The following is a 20,764-nucleotide window of genomic DNA, read 5'->3' as shown; positions in this document are numbered from 1 at the left end:
CATCTGTGGTTTATGTAACTCGGAGAGAACAATCGGGCAATGACTGGATCATTTTCAAGTGGGGTAATTACAGATGAGTCAAGGGTGAGCAGCACAGGGCACAGTGATGGTGACAGTATTGCCACCTAGAAAGGGCTTCAGGCCCACAGCAGGGATGAGGGTGGGGGATGGGGATAAGGCAGTTCCACACAGCTGCCTGCCAGGACAGTTGACCAAGTTCTGCCAACCTCTGCCCCAGGGAGAGAGCTTTAGCCCTGTGGGAAAGACAGTCAAAAGTGCTGATGTCCCAGGGCAGGGGAACCTGACTACTGTGTGTAAACCTGGCAGAGCCAACCCAGAGCAGCTCCGTAAACAAAAGTGGAGGAGAGATGCAACCAGGCAGTCAAAAGGTTCCTGCTTCTGCTTCTCTCCGTGGAGAGCCCAGGATCAGGGTTCTTCCTACACCCCAAAATATTCCACCGTGGAAAGCGCAGAGGAAGGGGTCCTTTCCGAGCGGGGGAGTTCTATGGGCCAAGGACTGTTGCATGCCAAGGAAAAACAAAATTTGTTAGCCGAATATTTTTTTAGACATTTTGCAAGATGCACGGCCTCCCTGACAATTTTTAATGTACTAACTGCCTGGTCCACTGAGCTGATTAATTGGTGCTGGAGCGATCAATAAAAAACAGAAAATTAAAACAATTTTAAAGTGATTAAGTAGTTTAACACCTGTCTTCCGTCACGTCAGCGCAGGAAGAAAAATAAAGCAGGTGTCGAAGGGGCCTCCTGAAGCAAGAGAAAACAGCTCCTGTCTCAGAAATGACAAATCACAGCTGGCAGATCAATCTGCTGCAGCAAGCCCTTCTCGGAGGGGCCCAGTACAGAGCGTCGTGCAGGAGGAGCAGGGCCAAGCCCGAGAGCCCCTGCCTCCAGTTGCCTCCAGGCGCCACCTGCTGCTCTGTTGAGAAAGAGCCAGGCGCTTGTCTAGGCCCTGGGACCGGAAGCCGAGCTTGGGCAGCCCGAGGGCACCTGAAACTCAAGCGACACAGTGGGAAGGCCCTAGTTACACTGTTGCTCATTCTAGCCGTTCGAACCCACATCCGTCTCACCAGGAAGTAGATCAAATGTACTTCGAATGTGGTTGCAGGCCCACGGAGTTGAGGGAAGAAAATAAATGGGTCACAGCTATGCCTGAGGATTACCAGAATGTCTCCTCCCTCCCTTCCAAGAGAGATAGATCCCCAGTCTCCGCTATTGGTCTTCTGTTGTCTCTGGCATCATCAGGTGGTACCCACTGGGTGATGCCCAAACATTCTTTGTCCCAGCTTCACTTCCCTGAACCTCCACTCTGGCTAGAACGGTAACTGAAGTCCAAGCAAACCACTCCTCTCCCACGGCTTTTGGCCTCACAGGAAGCCATCTTGGAGCAGAGCAGGTTCTAAGTTAACGGCTCTTTGCCCCAAATGGAACGAACCTGGGAAGTAAGGTGAGTCGACAAGCGTTAGGAAGTTGGCTAGGAAGAGGGGACCAGAGCTGGGTGTGCTTTGTAGGAGCAGAGCAGGTTCAAGGCCAACCTAGGCTACAAAACAAGACTGTTAAAAAAAAATGGACTTGGAATTTTGCACATGAAAATCCAATTCACCTGTGCTCTCAAAAGCTATACTCATGTTTTCTTTGGCCGCTTGGGGTGCACCACTCCATGATAGTGGGACTGGGTGTGGGGCACTGGCCTGAAGTCCTTAGGAGTCAGGCTCCTCAAACAAACTCCAGAAGCCATTCCCGTAGACAGTACTATGATAATACTTGTTCACCCTTCAAGGTCCTCTGGTGGTGGCTCTGTCTACCCTAGACCAGGACAGAAGCAGCAGCAGAAGCAGCAGCTTTAACAGCCAAGAAATCCCACAGAAGGTAGGAAACATCAGAGGCCACCAGTGGTGGTTGGTTTCCTGATAGGATTTTTGCTATGTGTTCCATGCAGGACTAGAACTCATCGTGTAGATCAAGTTAGCTTTGAATTCAGAGAACCGCCTGCCTCCGCCTCCAGCGTGGGGCTCGAGGTGTGCATACCTGGCTCGTGGACTTCTTTGCATGGCCACCACAGTAGGTACTGACAGGCGGCCAAGGTAGGGCCAAGAACAAAGGGTCTCTAGCTGGTTTCTTACTGTGTGTGTGTGTGTGTGTGTGTGTGTGTGTGTGTGTGTGTCCTCAGAGGCCAGAAAAGAATGTCAGGGCCCCTAGAACTGCCGTTAAAAGCAGCTGTAAGCTGTTTTCTGTGGTGCTGGGAAAATACCTGGGATTTCCCACTGGTGATGATCTTAACCACCGAGCCACACTTCCAGATGCCAGCCGTTCTGACAAACACGGACCAGCCAGCCTGTTTTCCTTTCTCTAACATCCCCGTAGGTAAGGACTGTGGCCTGCAGCCCAGTTTAAGGTGTCAAACACCCCCACACTGCCTAGCAAACAATGATGCCAACACAAAGCCCAGACCTGCAGTCGCTGGCTGTTGGCTCACTTATAGAAGTACTTAGCATGCACTGTCTCCAGGCATCCCCCGGCTTAGGGAACAGCTCAAAGGTCCTACAGCTTGTCTTCAGTCCATTTTAAGGATCTGCTCCAACAGGTGTTTTTGGTCCAGGGTCCACTTAAGCCTGGGAAAGGTTGCTCAGTATGTGTCCCCAGAGACCTGCCCAGGTCCCTCAGTGCCACCCAGAGGCAGGTCAAGCAAGGGACTCAACTGTTCATAAGCCAACACAAGTTCTTGACTCTGCTGGCCCGCTATTGCTCCCGGCAGAGTAAGCTCGCCCGACACTGACTGAGATTAAGTTTCCCTGGGCCCAAGTTCCAAACTCGGCTGTTTTGTTTCTGTTAAAATGCAATTGTTTTTCTCTGGAGTGTGCAGTGACTGCTCCGCGTCAGGAAGATGTATGAAAATCTCCACTTCAATTCAGCATCCCTTTTCTCCCAGACAAACATGGTCGGATTTTAATAAATCAAAGAGCTACAGTGTTTAATAAAAATTTATTGACTTACAAGTGATTATTTATCAAAAGACCATTAATAGCGGGTACTGAAATGATGTGTTACTGGGTGGTGCTGGGAGACTAATAGGAAATCAATGCTCCTGGCCGGACAGAATGCATATGAGAAGCCCACCCCCCAACAGTGAGCAAAATTTCACCAGCAAAATACACCAGGCGCTGGCCCCTGTGCAGTGAAAAGTTCCTCCTTTTTATTTATTGTTTACAAATGAAATAATCAATACTTTTAATCTAGAGGAAAATTTATTAACTTTCCCATCGGAGAGAGACATATTGACTGGGGGAGAGACGAGTGAGCACCATGAGAGATGGATGGCTAGATGGTCATCTCTTAGCCTGTCCGAAAGTCTGGATAGCCCAGCCCACACGGGATGGTGCACCTGGAGAAACTGAGTCTGGCAGCAGTGCACACCAACCCAGATTGGTCAAGTCTAGGAAGCCGCAGAGTTTACAGCCCAGATCTCCACAAGGTAATCGGGTCAGTTCAAGAGCTAAAAGTTGCTGTCCTGACCCACAGTCCTTCACACGTAAGCTCTCTGAAGGGAGAGGAATGGTTCTCACATGTAAATCAGCTCCACCAAAGCTTGGTGGGACCCTGGCCAGGCTGACACCTTCTGGTGAGCCTCCCTCCTCTATCGGGGGCACTGTAGTAGCCTGATTAACAACCTCTTTACCTAGCTGGTAAGAAGTCATCATGTTGGATTTAAAGCTGTGATCTGCAACCCCAGCTACCCAGCAGGTTTGGGCCTAGCACAGATCCCCTGGGGACAGAACAGTGGTCAGTGTCCCAAGTTGGGTTTATCAGAGGAAGCAAACAGCTCAAAGTGGACTCCTATTTCAGAACCACACAATTTTAGGGCTCAGAGCTCGCATCTGAGCAATGAGCTTTTAAATGAAATTGGAGCTGGAGTAGGAGCTCAGTCAATAAACCACTTGCTTTGCAAGTAGGAGGACCTGAGTTTGAACTCCTTGGAAGGTGGTTTCTACTTTTAGTCAATGCTGGGGAGGTGGACACAGTAGACTCACTGGCCAAGCAGCCTAGGTGAATGAGAGACCATGTCTCAAAACCAAGGCGGGGCCCGACTGAGGAATGGACGCCTGAGGCTGTCCTCAGGCCTCCACACCCACCACAAGCACATATACACACATACACATGCACGCACATTGCACACGCACATGCTGAAATTTCAGAGGTGCATAAGGCCTCAGAAGCCAGTTAATCTAAGAAAACAGAAAAATGAAGACAATACGGCGAGAGAGAAGCAGCAGGCTGACAAGCCAGATGGAAACTCTCTAGTGTCCAGGCTGTCCTCGGGACCTGCTTTCTACCATGGTGCAAAGTTTAGATGTGAGAGCAGCGCTATACCAAAGAGGAGCCTGCAGGACGAAGCTGCAAATGGTAAGCAGCAGATCGGCTGGACAAGTGCTGAGGGGAGACTGGAGAGCGGCCTCTCACTGTTGTCTGCTGCAGCACGGGCGAGGTGGGTGAGCCAAGTCAGAGCAAGACTCAAAACTACACAGACTGTGAGTCAGAGCAATAAACAAGCACCAGCCTTAGGGACGCCTGACCTAGGTGTTCTCAGGGGACAGCACTGAGACACTGCGGACATTCTGTACAAGCGGTAACCTGCCCTTTATTTTTGAGCTTTTGTAAAATAGTTCCCAGGCGGCTGTTCTTAAGAGTCATGGGTGTTTTTATTTGAAGTGTTTTCCACTGGGAACGGAGCAGGCAGGAGGAAAGGGGAGGCTGAGGAGCTGGCAGGAAGTTAGGGGCGCCACCACAGGGTCCTCAAACATCAGAGTGGCATCGGTTCACTCGCCTAATGTGTCCTCAAATCTCAGACTTGGAGGTGGGATATCTCTATCTTTGAAAAGTTCCATTACGGAACAATGGCACATGGGAAGGAGGGTAATCTTCCTTTAGAGGAATTCAAAGTTGGTGGGCCTCAGAAGGAACGACAGACCGCTGACTGCATCTGCAGAGTGCCTCGCAGGCCTTCCTTTCCCCTGCAGCCATGGTGCACACAGTACACCCACCCCTTCCGACTCATGGGTTCTTCCCAGCACTTCTGTGCCATCCTCATCCCCATATTTGCTGTTTCTTTCCCATCGTGCTCAAACCCAGAATGCTACTGGCAGGGTCCCTTCCCCCAATCTCATCAATGCAGCCTGTTTCCCATGGCTCTCATCCGGGGAGAAAACTGTTTATGCTAGAGATAATACAGAGATGTAAAACACCCAGTGAGAGCTGCCTCCCCGAGCAATGCGATCCTCACTCCAGAGTTCAGTAGACCCTGCCGCCGGCCGGAGTCATCTTCAAGTACCACAGTTAACTGGCAAGAAACACATTTCTTGGGAATGAAGGCAAAGCCCCTAAATTCATTTACCATCCAGTTTTATTTACTCACAAACAAGTTTAAAATCCTGGGCAGCAGTTGTAGCTCTGACCTTGTCCTGCCACACTCTCTGACGCTGTCCCTGGGAGAGCAGCACACATTCCCTTCACACACACTAGCACTGGAGTCCCCACAACAACCCTGTGAGGTAGGCATCACCACCATTTCTCTCCCTGCAATTCCATGTAACAGACAGGGAAACAGACATATTAAACAGACAAGTCATGTGGGGGATTCAGGCTCAGCCTGGAGTCTGAATCAAAGACTCCTGGGGCTAGCCCAGGGCCCACTGGCTTTTTCCTATCTCATACTCTGATGATCTTCATAAGCAGGAACACAGGAACTTGGGACTCCGCTTGCCGAATGAAATGAACGCTCCTGTAGACAGTTCTTTTGTCCTGTGTCAAAGCTCTTAGTTGGAGGCTGAGAGGCACCCACTGCGGCTGTGTTTTTCCCAACTTTCCCCAGAGGGTGGCTGTCCCTACGCGGTAACACCCGACATCCTCTCGAGGCAAGAACAGGGCCCACCTTCTCACCAGCTAGAACTGCTTTAATGGCACTCCTCTTAGAGGCTCACTATAGAGGAACAAGAGGCATTTTGTCCCAAGGAGCCCCAGCCAGCAGCACTCTGGTTAGAGGACAGCAGGCAGCCCATGGAGCTCTCAAGACTCCAGTCCTGGAGTCCAGGACAGCCTGAGGGCCAGAGTCTGTTAGGATGCAGCAGTGGGTGGCGGGGATGATGGCAGAGGCTGGGGCAGCCACAACTGCAGCTGGCTCACTTCAGGATTTAGAGGTGGCAGCTTCGGCCAGCGCAAGATGGAGGTTCAGGACCGGCTCCGGTCCTCATGGTTACCCACAATCATCTTGCTATACAGCTTCTGCTGCTCCTCCTTGAACGTGTCCTTCACCTTCTCCCTCTTCAATCCACCGTCCCTGAAAAGACAAAGGCTGGTGTAGCAGCAGGGAAGCTCGATGGTCAGCTCTGCCATCCGGCAGAGGTACCGTGTGGCTCAACTTCCAGGGAACCTGGCGGGACAGGCAGGGTCCTGTCCCCTGAGTGTGAATCCTGCAGGTGATGGGGAGCAGAGACCACGGAGCCAGAGCTCAACATGCTGCCTGACCCCTGCTCTCGGAAAGAAGTTCCACTGGACACAGCCAAGGCTGCTTGCTCACGCCTCGATTCTCTTTGGCTGCTTTCAGACTACAGTGGCACAGATAAGTGGTGGCGAGAGACCTATAAACTACAGGAAACGGCTGTTGCCTCCTGTGCTAGGAGACAGGCGAGATAACAGTGGAAGAAATGTCTACCTTCCAAAGGATGGTATACAGACACCAGAGGTCAGTCTACAGTCTTCACTCTGAAGTTCCCAGACAGGCAGGTTGTCCCTACCTAGAGTATAAACTGTCTGGAAGCCCCAACAGACTAGGCAAAGGCCCACAACTCCACGCTCCTGAGGACAGCACAGCACTTACAGGCCACAACTAGGGAAACGCAGTCTGGCCGTTCCTTCCTTAAAGCCAACAGGTTCCATTTTCTGTGCCAAGGGAGGAAGCCCCAGAGGTGCATGTACTCTAGAATCGGCTCCACTTACCACAGCAGGTCCACCAGTCCTCCTTGCCGGGCAATGGCGGACTTCACTCTGTTAGCAAACTGCACAGCATCTTCCTCTTTCTGTAACAGAGAACGAGTGACACCACTCTAACAGACTCCTGGTCACAAGACACACTAAGGCTTGCATTGGAGGACTGGAGACACCTACCTCTCTGGTCATAGGAGGCAGGTACCAAACACTGCAGACAATGGCCCAACTGGTCATCATTCTGAGCAAGTACGTCACCATGCCATACTTGCTGCTATTCCAGAAGGCATCACCAAACTGAGGGTCATACTGCAAGAGGAGAGGAGGCCGGATATAAGGGAGGCCACCTCTGGCCAATGCTTGGTGACCGGCCCACAGGAGCAGTGCTCCAGCTCAGATGCATAAACACTGCTGACATGGCTCAGAGCCATAGGGTTCTGGCTGCCAGCCCTACTCCTGGCTGCTTCAAGACTAACTTGGCCATGAGGGAAGTCTTTCTTGACCACCACACCCAAATATCTCCTGCCCTGGACAGCCTTGCACTCACACAGGACTCAGACACCCTAAAAACAGAATCTCAACAATGTCCTATCCACCATGTGCTTGCACCATGAACCCTGTTTCAACTCACCTACTTATACACATGTTGTATGTCCAAACAAACATACATCAACTAATCACCAACTTCGTCAGAGGACATTCAAAAGAAAATGTGATGCTTCAGATCAAGAAACACTTAGAAAACTTACAACATACTATTAAATTTTAAGTATTACAAATATAGTTAACATATTTACACTTCCAACAAAGTGAGTCTGGGCAGAAAACTCTGCTAATTAAATCACCAATACATACTAGCAAATGGGTCCATGCCCTTTAGTCTCCTGAGGTCTCAATGAAGACAAGCACATTAGATACTTGTTTGCCAACAACTTCCATGAAGGGAAGAGGCTGTTTCAAACATGTTTTGTGAGAAACGTGATTGCAGCTCTCCAATTATTAAACTGCAGTAATCTCAGGGTAGGAAAGCCTGGTGAGGGGATGGGATATGAGAAGTGGCAGAAAGAGCTGGGTCCTTGAGAAGGCCGTCTGAGCATAAGCACGGTGGTTGGTTGCTACCCTGTGTCTGAAGAGAGAGGTAAGGAAGGGCACTGACTGCAGAGCCATAGAGCAAAGGGGGAGAATTTCAAAGCTATCCACAGGACCAAGGCACACCATTGCTTTCCCTGTGGAGTGCTGTCATGGAGATTCGTGTGCTAGCAGATGGGTGTTTCAAATGTCCAATCTTTTAGGCTTTTCCGGTCTAAGTTTATGATTTCAGAATAAAAACCTAGAAATGGAGACAATAGAAACCAAGAAACTTAATATCTTAATGAATGCACCTTAAATCCTACTAAGAGGAGCTGGAGGATGGCTCAGCAGTTACAAGCACTGGCTGTTCTTCCAGAAGACCCGGGTTCAATTCCCAACACCTACAGGTCTGCTCACAGCCATCTGGAACTGGTTCCAGGGGTTCTGATACTTCCTTCTGGCTTCCTTGGGCACCAGGCACAACGTTAGGAGCACTGGCTGCTTTACCAGAGGACACAGGTTCAATTCCTAGCACCCACAGGGCAGCTCACAACTGTCTATAACTCCAGTTCCAGGGCATCAAACCCTCACACAAAAATACATACAAGCAAAACCTCAGTGCTCATAAAATTAAAAAATTAATAAGAGACAGCAATAATAATTTTTTAATGCCAGTAAAAACAAGGGAGAATAAAATATTTAAAGCTAACCTATGATATATGATTACAAAGGTAGAACAGCTAGCCAAACATAGTGGAATACAGCTGTAAGCCTAGCTGCTTGGAAACACATAAAAGGATGATTATGAGCCTGAGAAACACAGGGAGACCCTGTTTCAAAACCACAAAACTGACTCTTGCTATAAATACATGAGTAGAAGTTGTGTTAAGAATAAGAAATCAACCCCTCTATTGAGGGCTGATTCTCTTTTCATGCCAGGCAGGTACCACAGCAAAGAAGACCAAAACGAAGTTCAAAATAACGGCTTTCTCAAAATCATCAGATAGTGACTTAATTTGGGTAGAAATGAGATTGTCACTGATAGGGTACTGAAGTTCACATGCCTTCACAGAACCAGAGACTATCTGTAGATCAGAAGTGTCATATCTGAACAGAATGAAATTTACATCCATTTTATTCTGCAGAGGAATAGTAGCTCTCAAGATTCCATGTTTTACAATGGATGAGAGCAGGCTACATAGCAGAGGACCTCCAGTGTGACCCCATGTGGCCCAGGGCCATGATAAAATGACAAGAATCTGACTGAGCCCTAGCAGATCTTTTACCCACGCCCTGTGATGTTATAGAAGCACAGTGATGAAGGGAGGGCTGGCGGGCCACTCAACACAGTTAGTGAAGTCCCTGGCTCCTGCCCCATCTCTTGCACCGTGCTGGACTGCAGGATGGCATTGGTGGAGTGACAGCTGTTCCTGGTTACCAACTTGACCACACCCGCAGTTACCTAAAACCAAGCTGTGAGGATTTTTTTCCCCATGACTGAACCATCTGAAGTGGGCAGATCTGTCTTTAAGCTGAGCTATACTTCAGCTGATGGACTCTGTAAAGGACTTGGAAGAAGGAAACCTACTCTTTTCGAATGCTTTCTGTCATCCTCACTGGCAAATCTATTCCTTCACTGACATTAGAGCCTACTTCTCCATGATTCTGCGTATGCTGAAGAGCAGCTGAGGCATCAGCCTTGTGGACTGACGATTCCTGGATCTCTGAGTGTCTGCTGGACCACAGCCTGCGAGCTACTCTCGTAAACCTCACACATATTCATTCTATCAGTTCTGCTCCTGCAGAGAACCTCCTAGCAGTGGTGAGATGTAGTCTCCACTGTGCTTTCACAGAAGACCTTGCTAAAAACTATTCTTCGGCATCACACAGTGGGGACAGCCACAGAGCTTAGAAGCCTGTGTGCTGAGCCTGGCTGCTGGTCTTCTGCTCACCCCACATCCCTGTGGATACCACCATCCTGCCCTTCCGCTGCCCCTCCACGTGGCCTGCAGTCCCGCTTGGGCATTCCAGCTGGCCTCGGAGGTCTGGTACCTTGATAGCAACAGGATAAACAGTGGCTCCAATCTCAAAGCTTCCCTTTTTGAACATCATCACGGATGTGTTATTGATGCAGGTTCCTGAAACATAGGCAAGAGAAAACACTTCCTTTCTGGACTTTTACCCAATGTTTCTGTAGCACTAAAAATAATCCTCAAACTGCATAAACCTATCATCACCCCAAATCGTGAGCACATACTTAAGGGAGCTCCTGCCTCAGGCCCCTGTCCCAGCCTAGGAGTGGGGATGCCAAGCAGACTAAGGGAGAGCTGGGAACCTGCTGGTGTCACTGCAGTGGTCACAGGAAGGACTCGGCCTGGGTGAAGTTAAGCAAGCTTCTCAACTCAGCCATGCTCTAACTCCCTCCCACATGGACCTAGTGCCGTCCAGGGCTCTGGGGCTTCATCTCCCAGGCACCCCACTTCCCATCCCCCAGTCACTTTGTACCTTCTGGGAAGATGAGGATGGGCAACTTGCTTTTATCTTGTACATGCTCAGTCAATCTTTAGGATAAAGAATTAAAAGGAAGAGTTAATGACCTCATCGGTTGCAAATGGCAATAAAAGTCTTTTTGGCTTGCAGTCAGTGGTGGACCATTGCCTAGTATATATAATACCCCACTGGGCACCACCCAAAACAAGTAAGAAACTCCCTGACAAAATCAGTTCCTAATTTGTTTATTAGGAAGGATTTAATGAAAACCTAACAGACTTGGTAAATCATTTACTATGAGAACTGTACAGGCTCAGTATAAAGGAATAACAACTCCCAAAATATTTTCTGCTTACTTCCTAAGACCAACTGAATAGCATTTTGCCCATTTACCTCTTAGCCACCAGGTGGCGATCTTTCACTTCAGAACGCTCAAACCAGACATGGGGGCAGGCTTTCACCATTGCTCTCTGAATCACACCCATAAGGCCCCCGTGCACCTGTCCCACCTAATCTCGGACAGAGAGGAAAAATCAGTAGTGAAGCCACACTCACACAAATGTCCCCACTCTGAGGAGGACCCTGATCCCACAAAACACATACCCCAGTCTCTGTTAATGTTTTATAATTTTAACTTTCTCACTATCAAGAAACCACTATTCAGACTCCTGGTTCTGAGTTCCCCCCTTGAGCAGCAACACCAGAGGCTACTCCAGTTAAACAGAAAAAGCTGAGGAACTGTATGAAATGCACCTCACGCCTCAGTGCTCTCAAGACTCTCTCTCCCTTTCCGTGTCTGTCAGTCTAATAAGCCACAACCCACACTCAGCCATATGTTCAGCCACTCGGAGCAGCTTCAGGTGGCAGTCCTGGGGTGACCCTGAGTGGGAACCTGCACACAAAAGCGTGTTCACAGGTCTGAGCCCTTAATCAAGGAAGCGTCCTATGAAGGCCTAGACTGCCGAGTCCTGATCAGAGAACCACAGAAAGAAGCAGCATACCATGGCGTAGTAGCCGTCGCTGGCCAAGATGATCACATCAATGGGCGACGTATGGTTAGCAACACAGATGCCACCATTTCTTGGTCTGTTTTTCCTGAGTATAAAGTATATGAGAAGCAATAAAGACCAACATGAATCCATTTATTTGGAATATACTTCTCACCTCACAAGTACCCCCAGCTTTAGCCAAATGTCAACGAAGTCTCCCTCCATGTTAATATAAAGCTCCCTTACCTGTTGTGGTATGTAATGATGGCCGTGAGGGCTCGCACGCAGATACGGTAGCACATTAAGTGAACATGTTTACTTAAAAACTCCTTAAATCTGAAACAATGTAACAGCTGAAGAGTGAGTTCATGTCTATTTAACAGAACAAGTCGCTGACTCCAATTATTGAACAGTGCAGAGTATTGTAGAAATATTAGCATGCACAGCAAAACTTGCAAATGTGTTATTTAGATCTTTATAGCTACGCACAGGCAAAGAAGCAGGATGAGACTTGAGGACACTCACCAGTTGATGGTTGAAAATTAAAGGCCTAGAATTCCCAGCATAGGCAGGCCAGGGTTTCTCAGATTCCTGTCCCTCACCCACCACCCCACAGCAGGTCCAATCTCTTTACCAGCCCCAGCAAAACAGAGGTACAGGCCCCACAACTTCCCTAAGGGAGTAAAGTTTCTTTAAGGGAGGTGGGAGAAAGAAAACCCACTGATACTCTAGGCCATCTGTCCACTTACGGAGCTGGCAGAACTATGCACTTAACATCTTAAAGGCCGGGGAACCTGCCCAGCATAGAGGCCTGGTTTTGATTCCCAGCAAAACAAACATGCTCTAAGAATGTTAATACCTAAGCCTGGAGTCTTTTACGGTAAGTAGAGGAAAGAAAGTACTAAACTGGGAAGGCTGTGAGGGCTGAGTCCCAATAAGTAAGCACGCACAGCTGCTCTCTCACCAACTAGAGAACAAAAAAGCCACCACTGCAGACCCCACTGCACTTGGGGCTGAGTTGGACGCAGAATGGCAGCTGCCTCCATGACGCATGCACCCACCCACTCTACTCACCTCCCACTTGGCAGGTATCCAACCACGGTAGTGCCCGCTACCAAGAGGCTAATCCCTGTGAATGCCAGAGCAATCCTGCAAGAGAGAACATAGCAAACCCAACAGTTATCAGTGCACGGTGAAGATGAAGGCAGGACTCATGAAGAGCACACGTGAGTGAACCTGACAAGAGCTTCCCCGGGCTGTGAGAGGATTGCATTTTAAGCAGACAGGGAACAGTGAGGGGCTGACTGACACTGTCTCTTCAGAATTAGGCAGGTGCCACATCCAACATGTGTCTGGTCTCACTCTGGCTGAACACACTGGCAAAAGTAAAACCTCTCTGTGAAAGGAGGTGGAGGTGGAAGGTGCCAGCATATGGCAAGACAAACTGAGTAGGGAGCAGAGAAGCAGAGATCAATGCTGCTTCTATGCCAGAGAGGCAAGTTTCAGGAAAGGCTATGCCCAGGAAGGAGGGGCCAGGAAGTAGACAGTATTCTCTGTCCAGTTCAGTGCCCCAACCAGCAAATGGTCTCTAAGAAATCCTACCACTAGCTGGTGGTGGTGCCTGCACACACCTTTTAATCCCAGGACTCGGGAGGCAGAGGCAGGCACAGTTCTGTGAGTTCCAGGACAGCCTGAGCTACACAGTGAGACCTTGTCTCAAAAATAAAGTAAAAGAAGAGAAGAAAAGAAAGCTATTTCTGTCTGACAAGTAAAGAATGTAAGGGGCTTGAAGGGAGAGTCCCCAGGGTACCCTTCCTAGGGTAAAATGGACGCGCCATGGGGAAAACCACACTACCCTTATTTATAAATGGAATACACGGCGGTTGAGTGGATAAGCCATGCACATAACAGGTAGGGCAGTTCGCATGGGCCTCCAAGGCCCACCTCACCTGAGTGGCAGAAGGAAACAGTACCGGATCAGCACTCCTAACCCCCAGAGGATGGTCAGCCGCAGGCTTATATACTGGAAGTTGTAATTGGTTCTGCTCAGCAAATTCCAGGACTCCAACTCCTCTGCCGAGAATCTCTTTGTCACTTCGTCATCCATAATAGTCTCCATTCCTTTCCGGCAAAAGTAGAAGATGTCAGAGAGCTCAAACTCTGGTGTCTTATCCAGAGCCTTGTTACTACCACTTCGACGAATTTCTTTGATTTCTTCTTCCAGAGAAGTGGGATCTTTTGCAATGATTCCTGAGAACAAACAAAACAAATGAACAACAACGAAAACCTCCAAAACAAACAAGCAAACACCCCCCCCCCCCAAACAATATCTGCAGTCAAGTGGCAGGCTACAGGGAACATGAATATGAAGACTGTGCTCTGTGTTTCACAGTACAAAGGATACAGGAGCCATGGTTGGGATGTGGCTTACTATACTCCCCAGAGTTCATGAGCAGAAAGGGGGAGGGGCAATTCAACAGTGCTGAGTGGTGGGGTCTGCCATGCTCCAGTACAGAATCTTCCCTGTAGCCTCATGCTAGCAGCACTATTTAAACTAAGAGGGGCACCTACATACAGGAAAGCATGGAAGTAGGAAGGAGATTCACTGGAAAGAAGGATTTCAGCAGAAGAAAGGAAGAGAAGACAGGGAAGTTGGGAAGAAAGGACTAAAAAATCCACCATATTTTTGTATGAAACTATCAAGGAATAAAAACCAACAGATGTGTAGCAAATGCCTGGATCCCAATACTCAGACACCGCAGGCAATCAAATCTCTGAGTCTGAGGCCAGCCAGGGCTACACAGACCCTGTCTTCAAGAAAACGACTCTTGACAAGAGTGTAAGAGACTAGCTCATGGGATTAGGTCATGAGACCCGTGTCCCAAGTAGAGAAGCACCGTCCTTACTCTGACTGGGCGCCTCTGCAGGGGTCACTCACTCCCACGACACCAGGCTGGGATTTTGGTGGACTTCTGTTTGTTGAGACGAGCTCTCAGTAGCAGTAGCTGGTATGCAGCTAAGGATGCCTTTGAATTCCCTATCCTCCACCACTCTCTCCCAACTCCTGGGATCACGGCATGTGCCACTGTGCCCAGCTCTTTAAATCAGGTTGTTTGTAAAAAGCAAGTCAGATACTTTCCTACTCTCCTGGGCACTCCTTGCCACGGAACCAGCTCTTCCCTCCCCCTCCTGCCTTTTATACACTCTTTGCCAAGTGGTGCCATCTGCCAGACTGCAGTGTAGCCAGGGGCCTCACCAAGGGGATTCTACTTCTGCCCAGGTTTTCTTCTCTTATGTTTGTGAGAGGGAGAAACCAAGAGTGACGGGGGGGAGGGGGGGAACACGACACACGACAACACTGAGTGTGTGTGTGTGTGTGTGTGTGTGTGTGTGTGTGTGCGTGCGTGCGTGCGTGCGTGCGAGTGATGAGTATTATACAGGCCAGAAGTCAATGAGAGGTGCCTTCCCTATCACTCTCCACCATACACACCTTTCCTAGGGTCACACTGAACCTGTAGCCAGGTGACCGCTAGCCTGGCTAGCCCGCAGGCTCTGGGAGTGGTTGCCTGTCTCCACCCATTAGCACTGGGACTGTACAGGGTACGTCACTGCACCAGGTTTTCAGGGGTCTGGGGATTCAACCCGTGCAATGCACAGCAAGCACTGTATTCACGATGTCGTCTGCCCAGCCCTGCTGAAGATCAAACTTCTACACAGTGCCTTCAGGCACTCCGTTAGAGGAAAGAGACTGTGCGGAGATGCCACGAACAACGGCATTTAGGGATATTATTTCAGAGGCTCTGTTAGACTGAGGGACCCAGTCCTACCGTTGGTGTAGGGCTTGTAAAGCTGGTGGTTCTTCTCCTTGGCTCCTCTCTCCATTCTCAAGGTAGCCCACTGAGGAGGAAAATGGTAAAGTGACAGCAAGAGTGAGTCTTCATCAGTAGCCCACCCTACTTCTTTAGTCAGTGAATGATTCAATCCTAGCTCTTGACGCCAGGTAGCAGCCAAGCAGCACACGTTCCAAAGAATCCCCCTGCGAAGCTCCAACTTATAACCAGGACACATACCAAGTTCCCCTCAGTGAAGAGCTCAAGTCAAGACACCAAGACAAGATGCTCTTCCCATTGCCCAGATCTGCCTCCAGCACTGAGAACTGGTAGTTAAACCTGTCTCCTCAAGTCCTCCTCACCCTACAAGGATGCCCGCCACCATCATTTATTTGTTTGCAGGGAGGTTGGTGGGGGTGGAGGGGCTATGTAGAGCTCAGAGGACAACTCATGGGGACGGTTGGTTCTCTCCCTTCCATGTTGATTCTGGGGATCCAATGAATAAAAGTATCTGTGCACGTCCTCATGAAACCAGCAAACTCTGAGAACACAGAAGTAGATGCAACTGGTGACAAGCCAAGGGACAACGCGTCCGAGATCAAATCTAAAGCCTGACTCACCCCAGGCTGTTCTTTTACTTCAGAGCTCTTCCTCCCTGTGACTCTGGCAGACTTTCTCTGAGTCTGCACTCTTTACCGGATCCCTCCACCAGACAGAATACCCCCAAATACACTCAAAAGAATTCATTCCAACTTGAAGCTTAATTTATATACTGGTGGGAACGAACTGACCCCTTCCCAAGATATCAAAAACATCCGATCTAGATGACAAGTTACTTGGGGACCTCTCCTGTAGAGTAACGGCTGTTACCCTGCTCTTCAACAAACCCTGGCCTGCTTTCTGTCTCTCAGTCCTGTTGTTCTCTGCTTTCATCGGTCAGACAATGAAATCAACAGCTCCAGCCCAGGAAACCAGTGGGAGGGCTGAGGGTTCCTGCGTTCACTGCAAGGGTAACTCTCCACTGAGCTCTCTTAGCTCTAGAATGCTGAATACTTGTTGCCTTTATAGCTGTGGCCCTTCCCTTCGGCTAAGGAGATCCACGGCGGGTCAATGTGCTGAGACTAAGCGACTGTCAGGTTGTCAGCCCTATGTGGGGTGTCTATCCATGTCCTCAGGGGAGCACTGCACAAGGTGGAGAGGAAGGCCAGAGCTGTGCAGCCCTGTCTGCTGGGGTGGCACGGCTGTTGCTGCACTCATGCCTTCACTGCGGCTGTGGTCACAAGATCAACAGCCATCTTTTCAGCGCAGACGGAGAAAGGCTCGCTCCACCCCTAGCTGCGGAGCAAACTGATGGTGGCTGGAGAAGAGGGCACTAATTTTCTTGGGGTGTGGTTGCTGGGAGGTGGGCCTTGCTTAAGTGGATGGCCCCAAATCCATGTGCATGCAGACTGGATTAATTAACTCAGTGGGATATAAAAAAGAATGAGAAAGAAGGCAGCGGAAGGAGAACATGCTGTGGGGGTTCCCATGCGGATGGGAAGTTTGGGGTGGATACAATCAAGATGCTGTATCGAGGTATGAAGTCAAAGAATAAATAAAATATTTTTAAACAAACCTTCACATTCTTCTTGTCACCTCTCCTGGCAGAAATCCTCCTCATCTTCATCCTGACCTTTTTGTTACTTTCCTGTGAGGTAGGAATTGTAACTCCCTCCCCAGACAACAAACAGCACCAGGAAGTTTACTGATCAAGGTTAGGTTTCGGGGCTGGTTGAGAACTCCCAAGTGCTCAGAACCATTCCCTACACTGCCCCACCCCACGACCTCTGCAACCCTGCCTTCAGCCTCTGTGCTCACACCACAGTTTTCTGTGACTTTCCGAAGACTTCGACTGTGCAGCTAACACTGAGCAGACTGCAAGACTTCATCCTCCTAACCTGGCCTTGCTGACTCCTTTCATGTGGGCAGCAACACTCAGTTTAATTCACCGTTTTGCTTATGTCCAGGGCTTTTTCTTTCCCTTTCTTCAAATTATCTTCAATCCAACTGAAAGTCAATTCCTAGAAATTGCACTCCAGAAACGTTACTGCCACTGTATAGAGAACACCTGAAGCAAAAACCTCCCAAAACAGAAAATGACTTTGGAAGTCATAGACAGGCATGGACCTACCTGTGGCAAGCACCTACGTATTTTCTCCTGACAGGATGAAGACTAGGAAATACCTGGCTCGCTGCTTACTAACACCAAAAGCACAGTCAGTGTACTTGAACTATCAGATAGTTTTAATGATCTTCATGAAAATGAAAACTGAAAATGGCTAATGAATGATATGACATGTAGACATAAAATGTATGTCCATTCACACTATTAACATAACTATAATTATGAATGTCGACTGTCAAAGACAGAAGAGCAATATGCAAAAAATAAAAATGTAAGCTATAAGACATGTATGATTATAACTTTTTGACATTATGGCTTATCTGTCTGATTATCTATTTCTATATAAAATCACCCCCAAACTTAAAAACACCACCATTAAGCTGGGCATGGTGACACGCACTCTTGATCCAGCAGAGGCAGGAAGAGGTAGGTCTGTGAATTCAAAGCCAGCCTAGTGAGCACAGTGCTGCAGAGGCCAAAGGAGGGCATCAGACTTCCCTGGACCTGGAGTTGAGGCAACTACAAGCTGCCCAACATGGGTGTGGGAACCAAGCTCAGGTCTGCTGAGAAAGCAGCAATCAATCAAGCACTGAGCCATCTCTCCAGCCCCTGAGTGTGTCTTTTAACAACAAAAGTTTGTTTGCTCTCTCAGTAGCAGTGCAAGTTTGGGATGCATAGGGATTCAACATCCAACACTCTACCCACCAAGGCGTTTGTTCACTTGGCTATCAGCTTCAAAATATCTGAAATCAACTAAAATCTGAGCATCTGAGCACGTCTGTGAGGAGACACTTCTTGATTGGAGTTCAACTGAGGTGGAAAAGTCTCAGCCTAAATCTGGATCATTTGAAGTTGGAAGAACCACCCAAAATCTGGGTGACACCTTCTTGGGGCAGCCTACATAAAAGGACTTGAAGAAGACAGCACTTGCTTTCTGCCTGCTTGCTCTGTCCCTGGCAAGTTCATCTCCCTGCTGCTGAGGAATTCCCTCACTGGCATCATAACATACGTCTTCAGGATTCTAACGTACACTGAAGACCAGCTGAGATATTCAGCCAATTGGACTGAGCTATCAGACTCTTGGACTTGCCATTGGGAGACAGCCATTATTGGATTAGCCAGATGTGCCGGCTAGTTTGATGTCAACTTGACAGAAGCTAGAGTCATCTGAGAAAACAGTTTCAACTGAGAAAATGTCTCTGTAAGATAGGGTTGTAGGCAAGCCTGTAAGGCATTTTCTTAATTAGTGACTGGCATGAGAGGGTTCAATCTACTGTGGGGGGGGGGGGTCACCCCTAGGATAGCAGCCCAGGCTTTTATAAGAAATGGCCTGAGCAAGACAGGGGGCATAAGCAGCACTCCTCCATGGTCTGCATATCTGCCTGCCCGTACTGCTTCTGATGACCGATCGTTTGTTATATGTAACTGTCAGTGCAATAACTCTATCTTCCCCACATTGTTTTAGTCATGATGTTTGTCACAGCAATGGCAACCCTAACTAAGCCACTGAGCCACAGCCTGGTAACCCAGTTTAATCCTCCCTCCCTCCCTCTCTCTTCCGTATGTATGTATGTATGCATGTATGTATGCATGTATGTATTTATGTATGTATGTATTCAGTCACCTCTGTTCCTCTGTTTAACACAGTACCTATATATAAGTCACAGTACACGAGTAGAGGTCAGAGGACGACGACTTTCAGGGAGGCATTCTCTCCTCATTCACCAATGGCTGAGGGAAGAGAACTCATCAGCAAGAGCCTTTACCCACTGAGCCATCTGCTGGCCGTCCATACCCAGGAAAGGACACACAAGTCTTCTAGGCTTTTTGCCTCACCTAATGTTATCCAAGATGAATTACGCACTTAAAAAGAGCCCTAGATCTGAAATTCTGACTTCTGTTTATAAAATGGCAATTTCGAGGGACAGGAGAGATGACCCAGTGCTTAAAGTACCTGACATGCATGCACTAGGATCAGAATTCGGATCCCCAGAACCCACAGGGATGCCAGGTGGACACGGTGGCCCATCTGTGACTTCAGCCTCAGATGTCAGAGACAGATCTCCACAACATACTGGCTGGAAAAAGACTACATTAGATGACTATCAAGCTCTGGATTTAACCGAGCGCCTCTGCCTCAATAAATAAGGTGGAATAAGGAGGAAGACGCGTGACACCAACCTCAGGCCCCACACACCTGAGGAAGACGCGTGACACCAACCTCAGGCCACACACACCTGAGGAAGACGCGTGACACCAACCTCAGGCCACACACACCTGAGGAAGACGCGTGACACCAACCTCAGGCCACACACACCTGAGGAAGACGCGTGACACCAACCTCAGGCCACACACACACACCTGAGGAAGACGCGTGACACCAACCTCAGGCCCCACACACCTGAGGAAGACGCGTGACACCAACCTCAGGCCACACACACCTGAGGAAGACGCGTGACACCAACCTCAGGCCACACACACACACCTGAGGAAGACGCGTGACACCAACCTCAGGCCCCACACACCTGAGGAAGACGCGTGACACCAACCTCAGGCCACACACACCTGAGGAAGACGCGTGACACCAACCTCAGGCCACACACACCTGAGGAAGACGCGTGACACCAACCTCAGGCCACACACACCTGAGGAAGACGCGTGACACCAACCTCAGGCCACACACACACACCTGAGGAAGACGCGTGACACCAACCTCAGGCCCCACACACCTGAGGAAGACGCGTGACACCAACCTCAGGCCACACACACACACCTGAGGAAGACGCGTGACACCAACCTCAGGCCCCACACACCTGAGGACTCACAGCCAAAACCATAAGCATCCTGGAGTCAGACGTCAGCTCCTATCCTTGATAAACTCCCAACATGAGTTCACAGCAGCACCACTCAGAGCAGCCCAGAGGTGGAATCGCTCGACAGTGGATGAGTGCAGAAGCAAATCTCAGAACAGCCCACACAACAGCACACAGGGACGGATAACTGCTGCCATGCAGATGGGCTCTGACAACAGCATGTCAAAGATGTCACATACAGAAAATACTAGATCAGACTGGCTTTGAACTAGATATCCTCCCAACAGTAGGACGTTAGGCACTTCCTTAGAGTGGTAACAGTGGCACTAGGAGAGGCAGTGGCTGTGCGTCACAAGCATACCAAACGCCATCCAGCTGCATTTAGACAGGCTGGGTTTAAGTTCTGCTTAT

At 49.1% G+C, this 20,764-nt stretch overlaps 1 protein-coding gene across 2 annotated transcripts in view; it reads right to left on the bottom strand.

Annotated features, from left to right (window-relative positions):
- Positions 1 to 5,398: 5,398 nt before the first annotated feature.
- Gpat4 (glycerol-3-phosphate acyltransferase 4) overlaps positions 5,399 to 20,764 on the bottom strand; it is a 39,497-nt gene continuing 24,131 nt past the window's right edge. Inside the window, 11 exon segments of one of the 2 annotated variants that reach the window (NM_001047849.1) lie at positions 5,399 to 6,349; positions 7,009 to 7,088; positions 7,177 to 7,305; positions 10,120 to 10,205; positions 10,573 to 10,628; positions 10,951 to 11,066; positions 11,559 to 11,652; positions 11,793 to 11,882; positions 12,621 to 12,695; positions 13,496 to 13,796; positions 15,374 to 15,443. In NM_001047849.1, coding sequence (NP_001041314.1) covers positions 6,241 to 6,349; positions 7,009 to 7,088; positions 7,177 to 7,305; positions 10,120 to 10,205; positions 10,573 to 10,628; positions 10,951 to 11,066; positions 11,559 to 11,652; positions 11,793 to 11,882; positions 12,621 to 12,695; positions 13,496 to 13,796; positions 15,374 to 15,443 — 1,206 coding nt within the window. In that variant the 3' untranslated portion in view covers positions 5,399 to 6,240. 2 annotated transcript variants of the gene reach the window in all.

Source organism: Rattus norvegicus, chromosome 16, assembly GCF_036323735.1.
Source record: "Rattus norvegicus strain BN/NHsdMcwi chromosome 16, GRCr8, whole genome shotgun sequence".
Classification (NCBI taxonomy): domain Eukaryota; kingdom Metazoa; phylum Chordata; class Mammalia; order Rodentia; family Muridae; genus Rattus; species Rattus norvegicus.
This window is presented reverse-complemented; position numbering and strand designations above follow the sequence as displayed.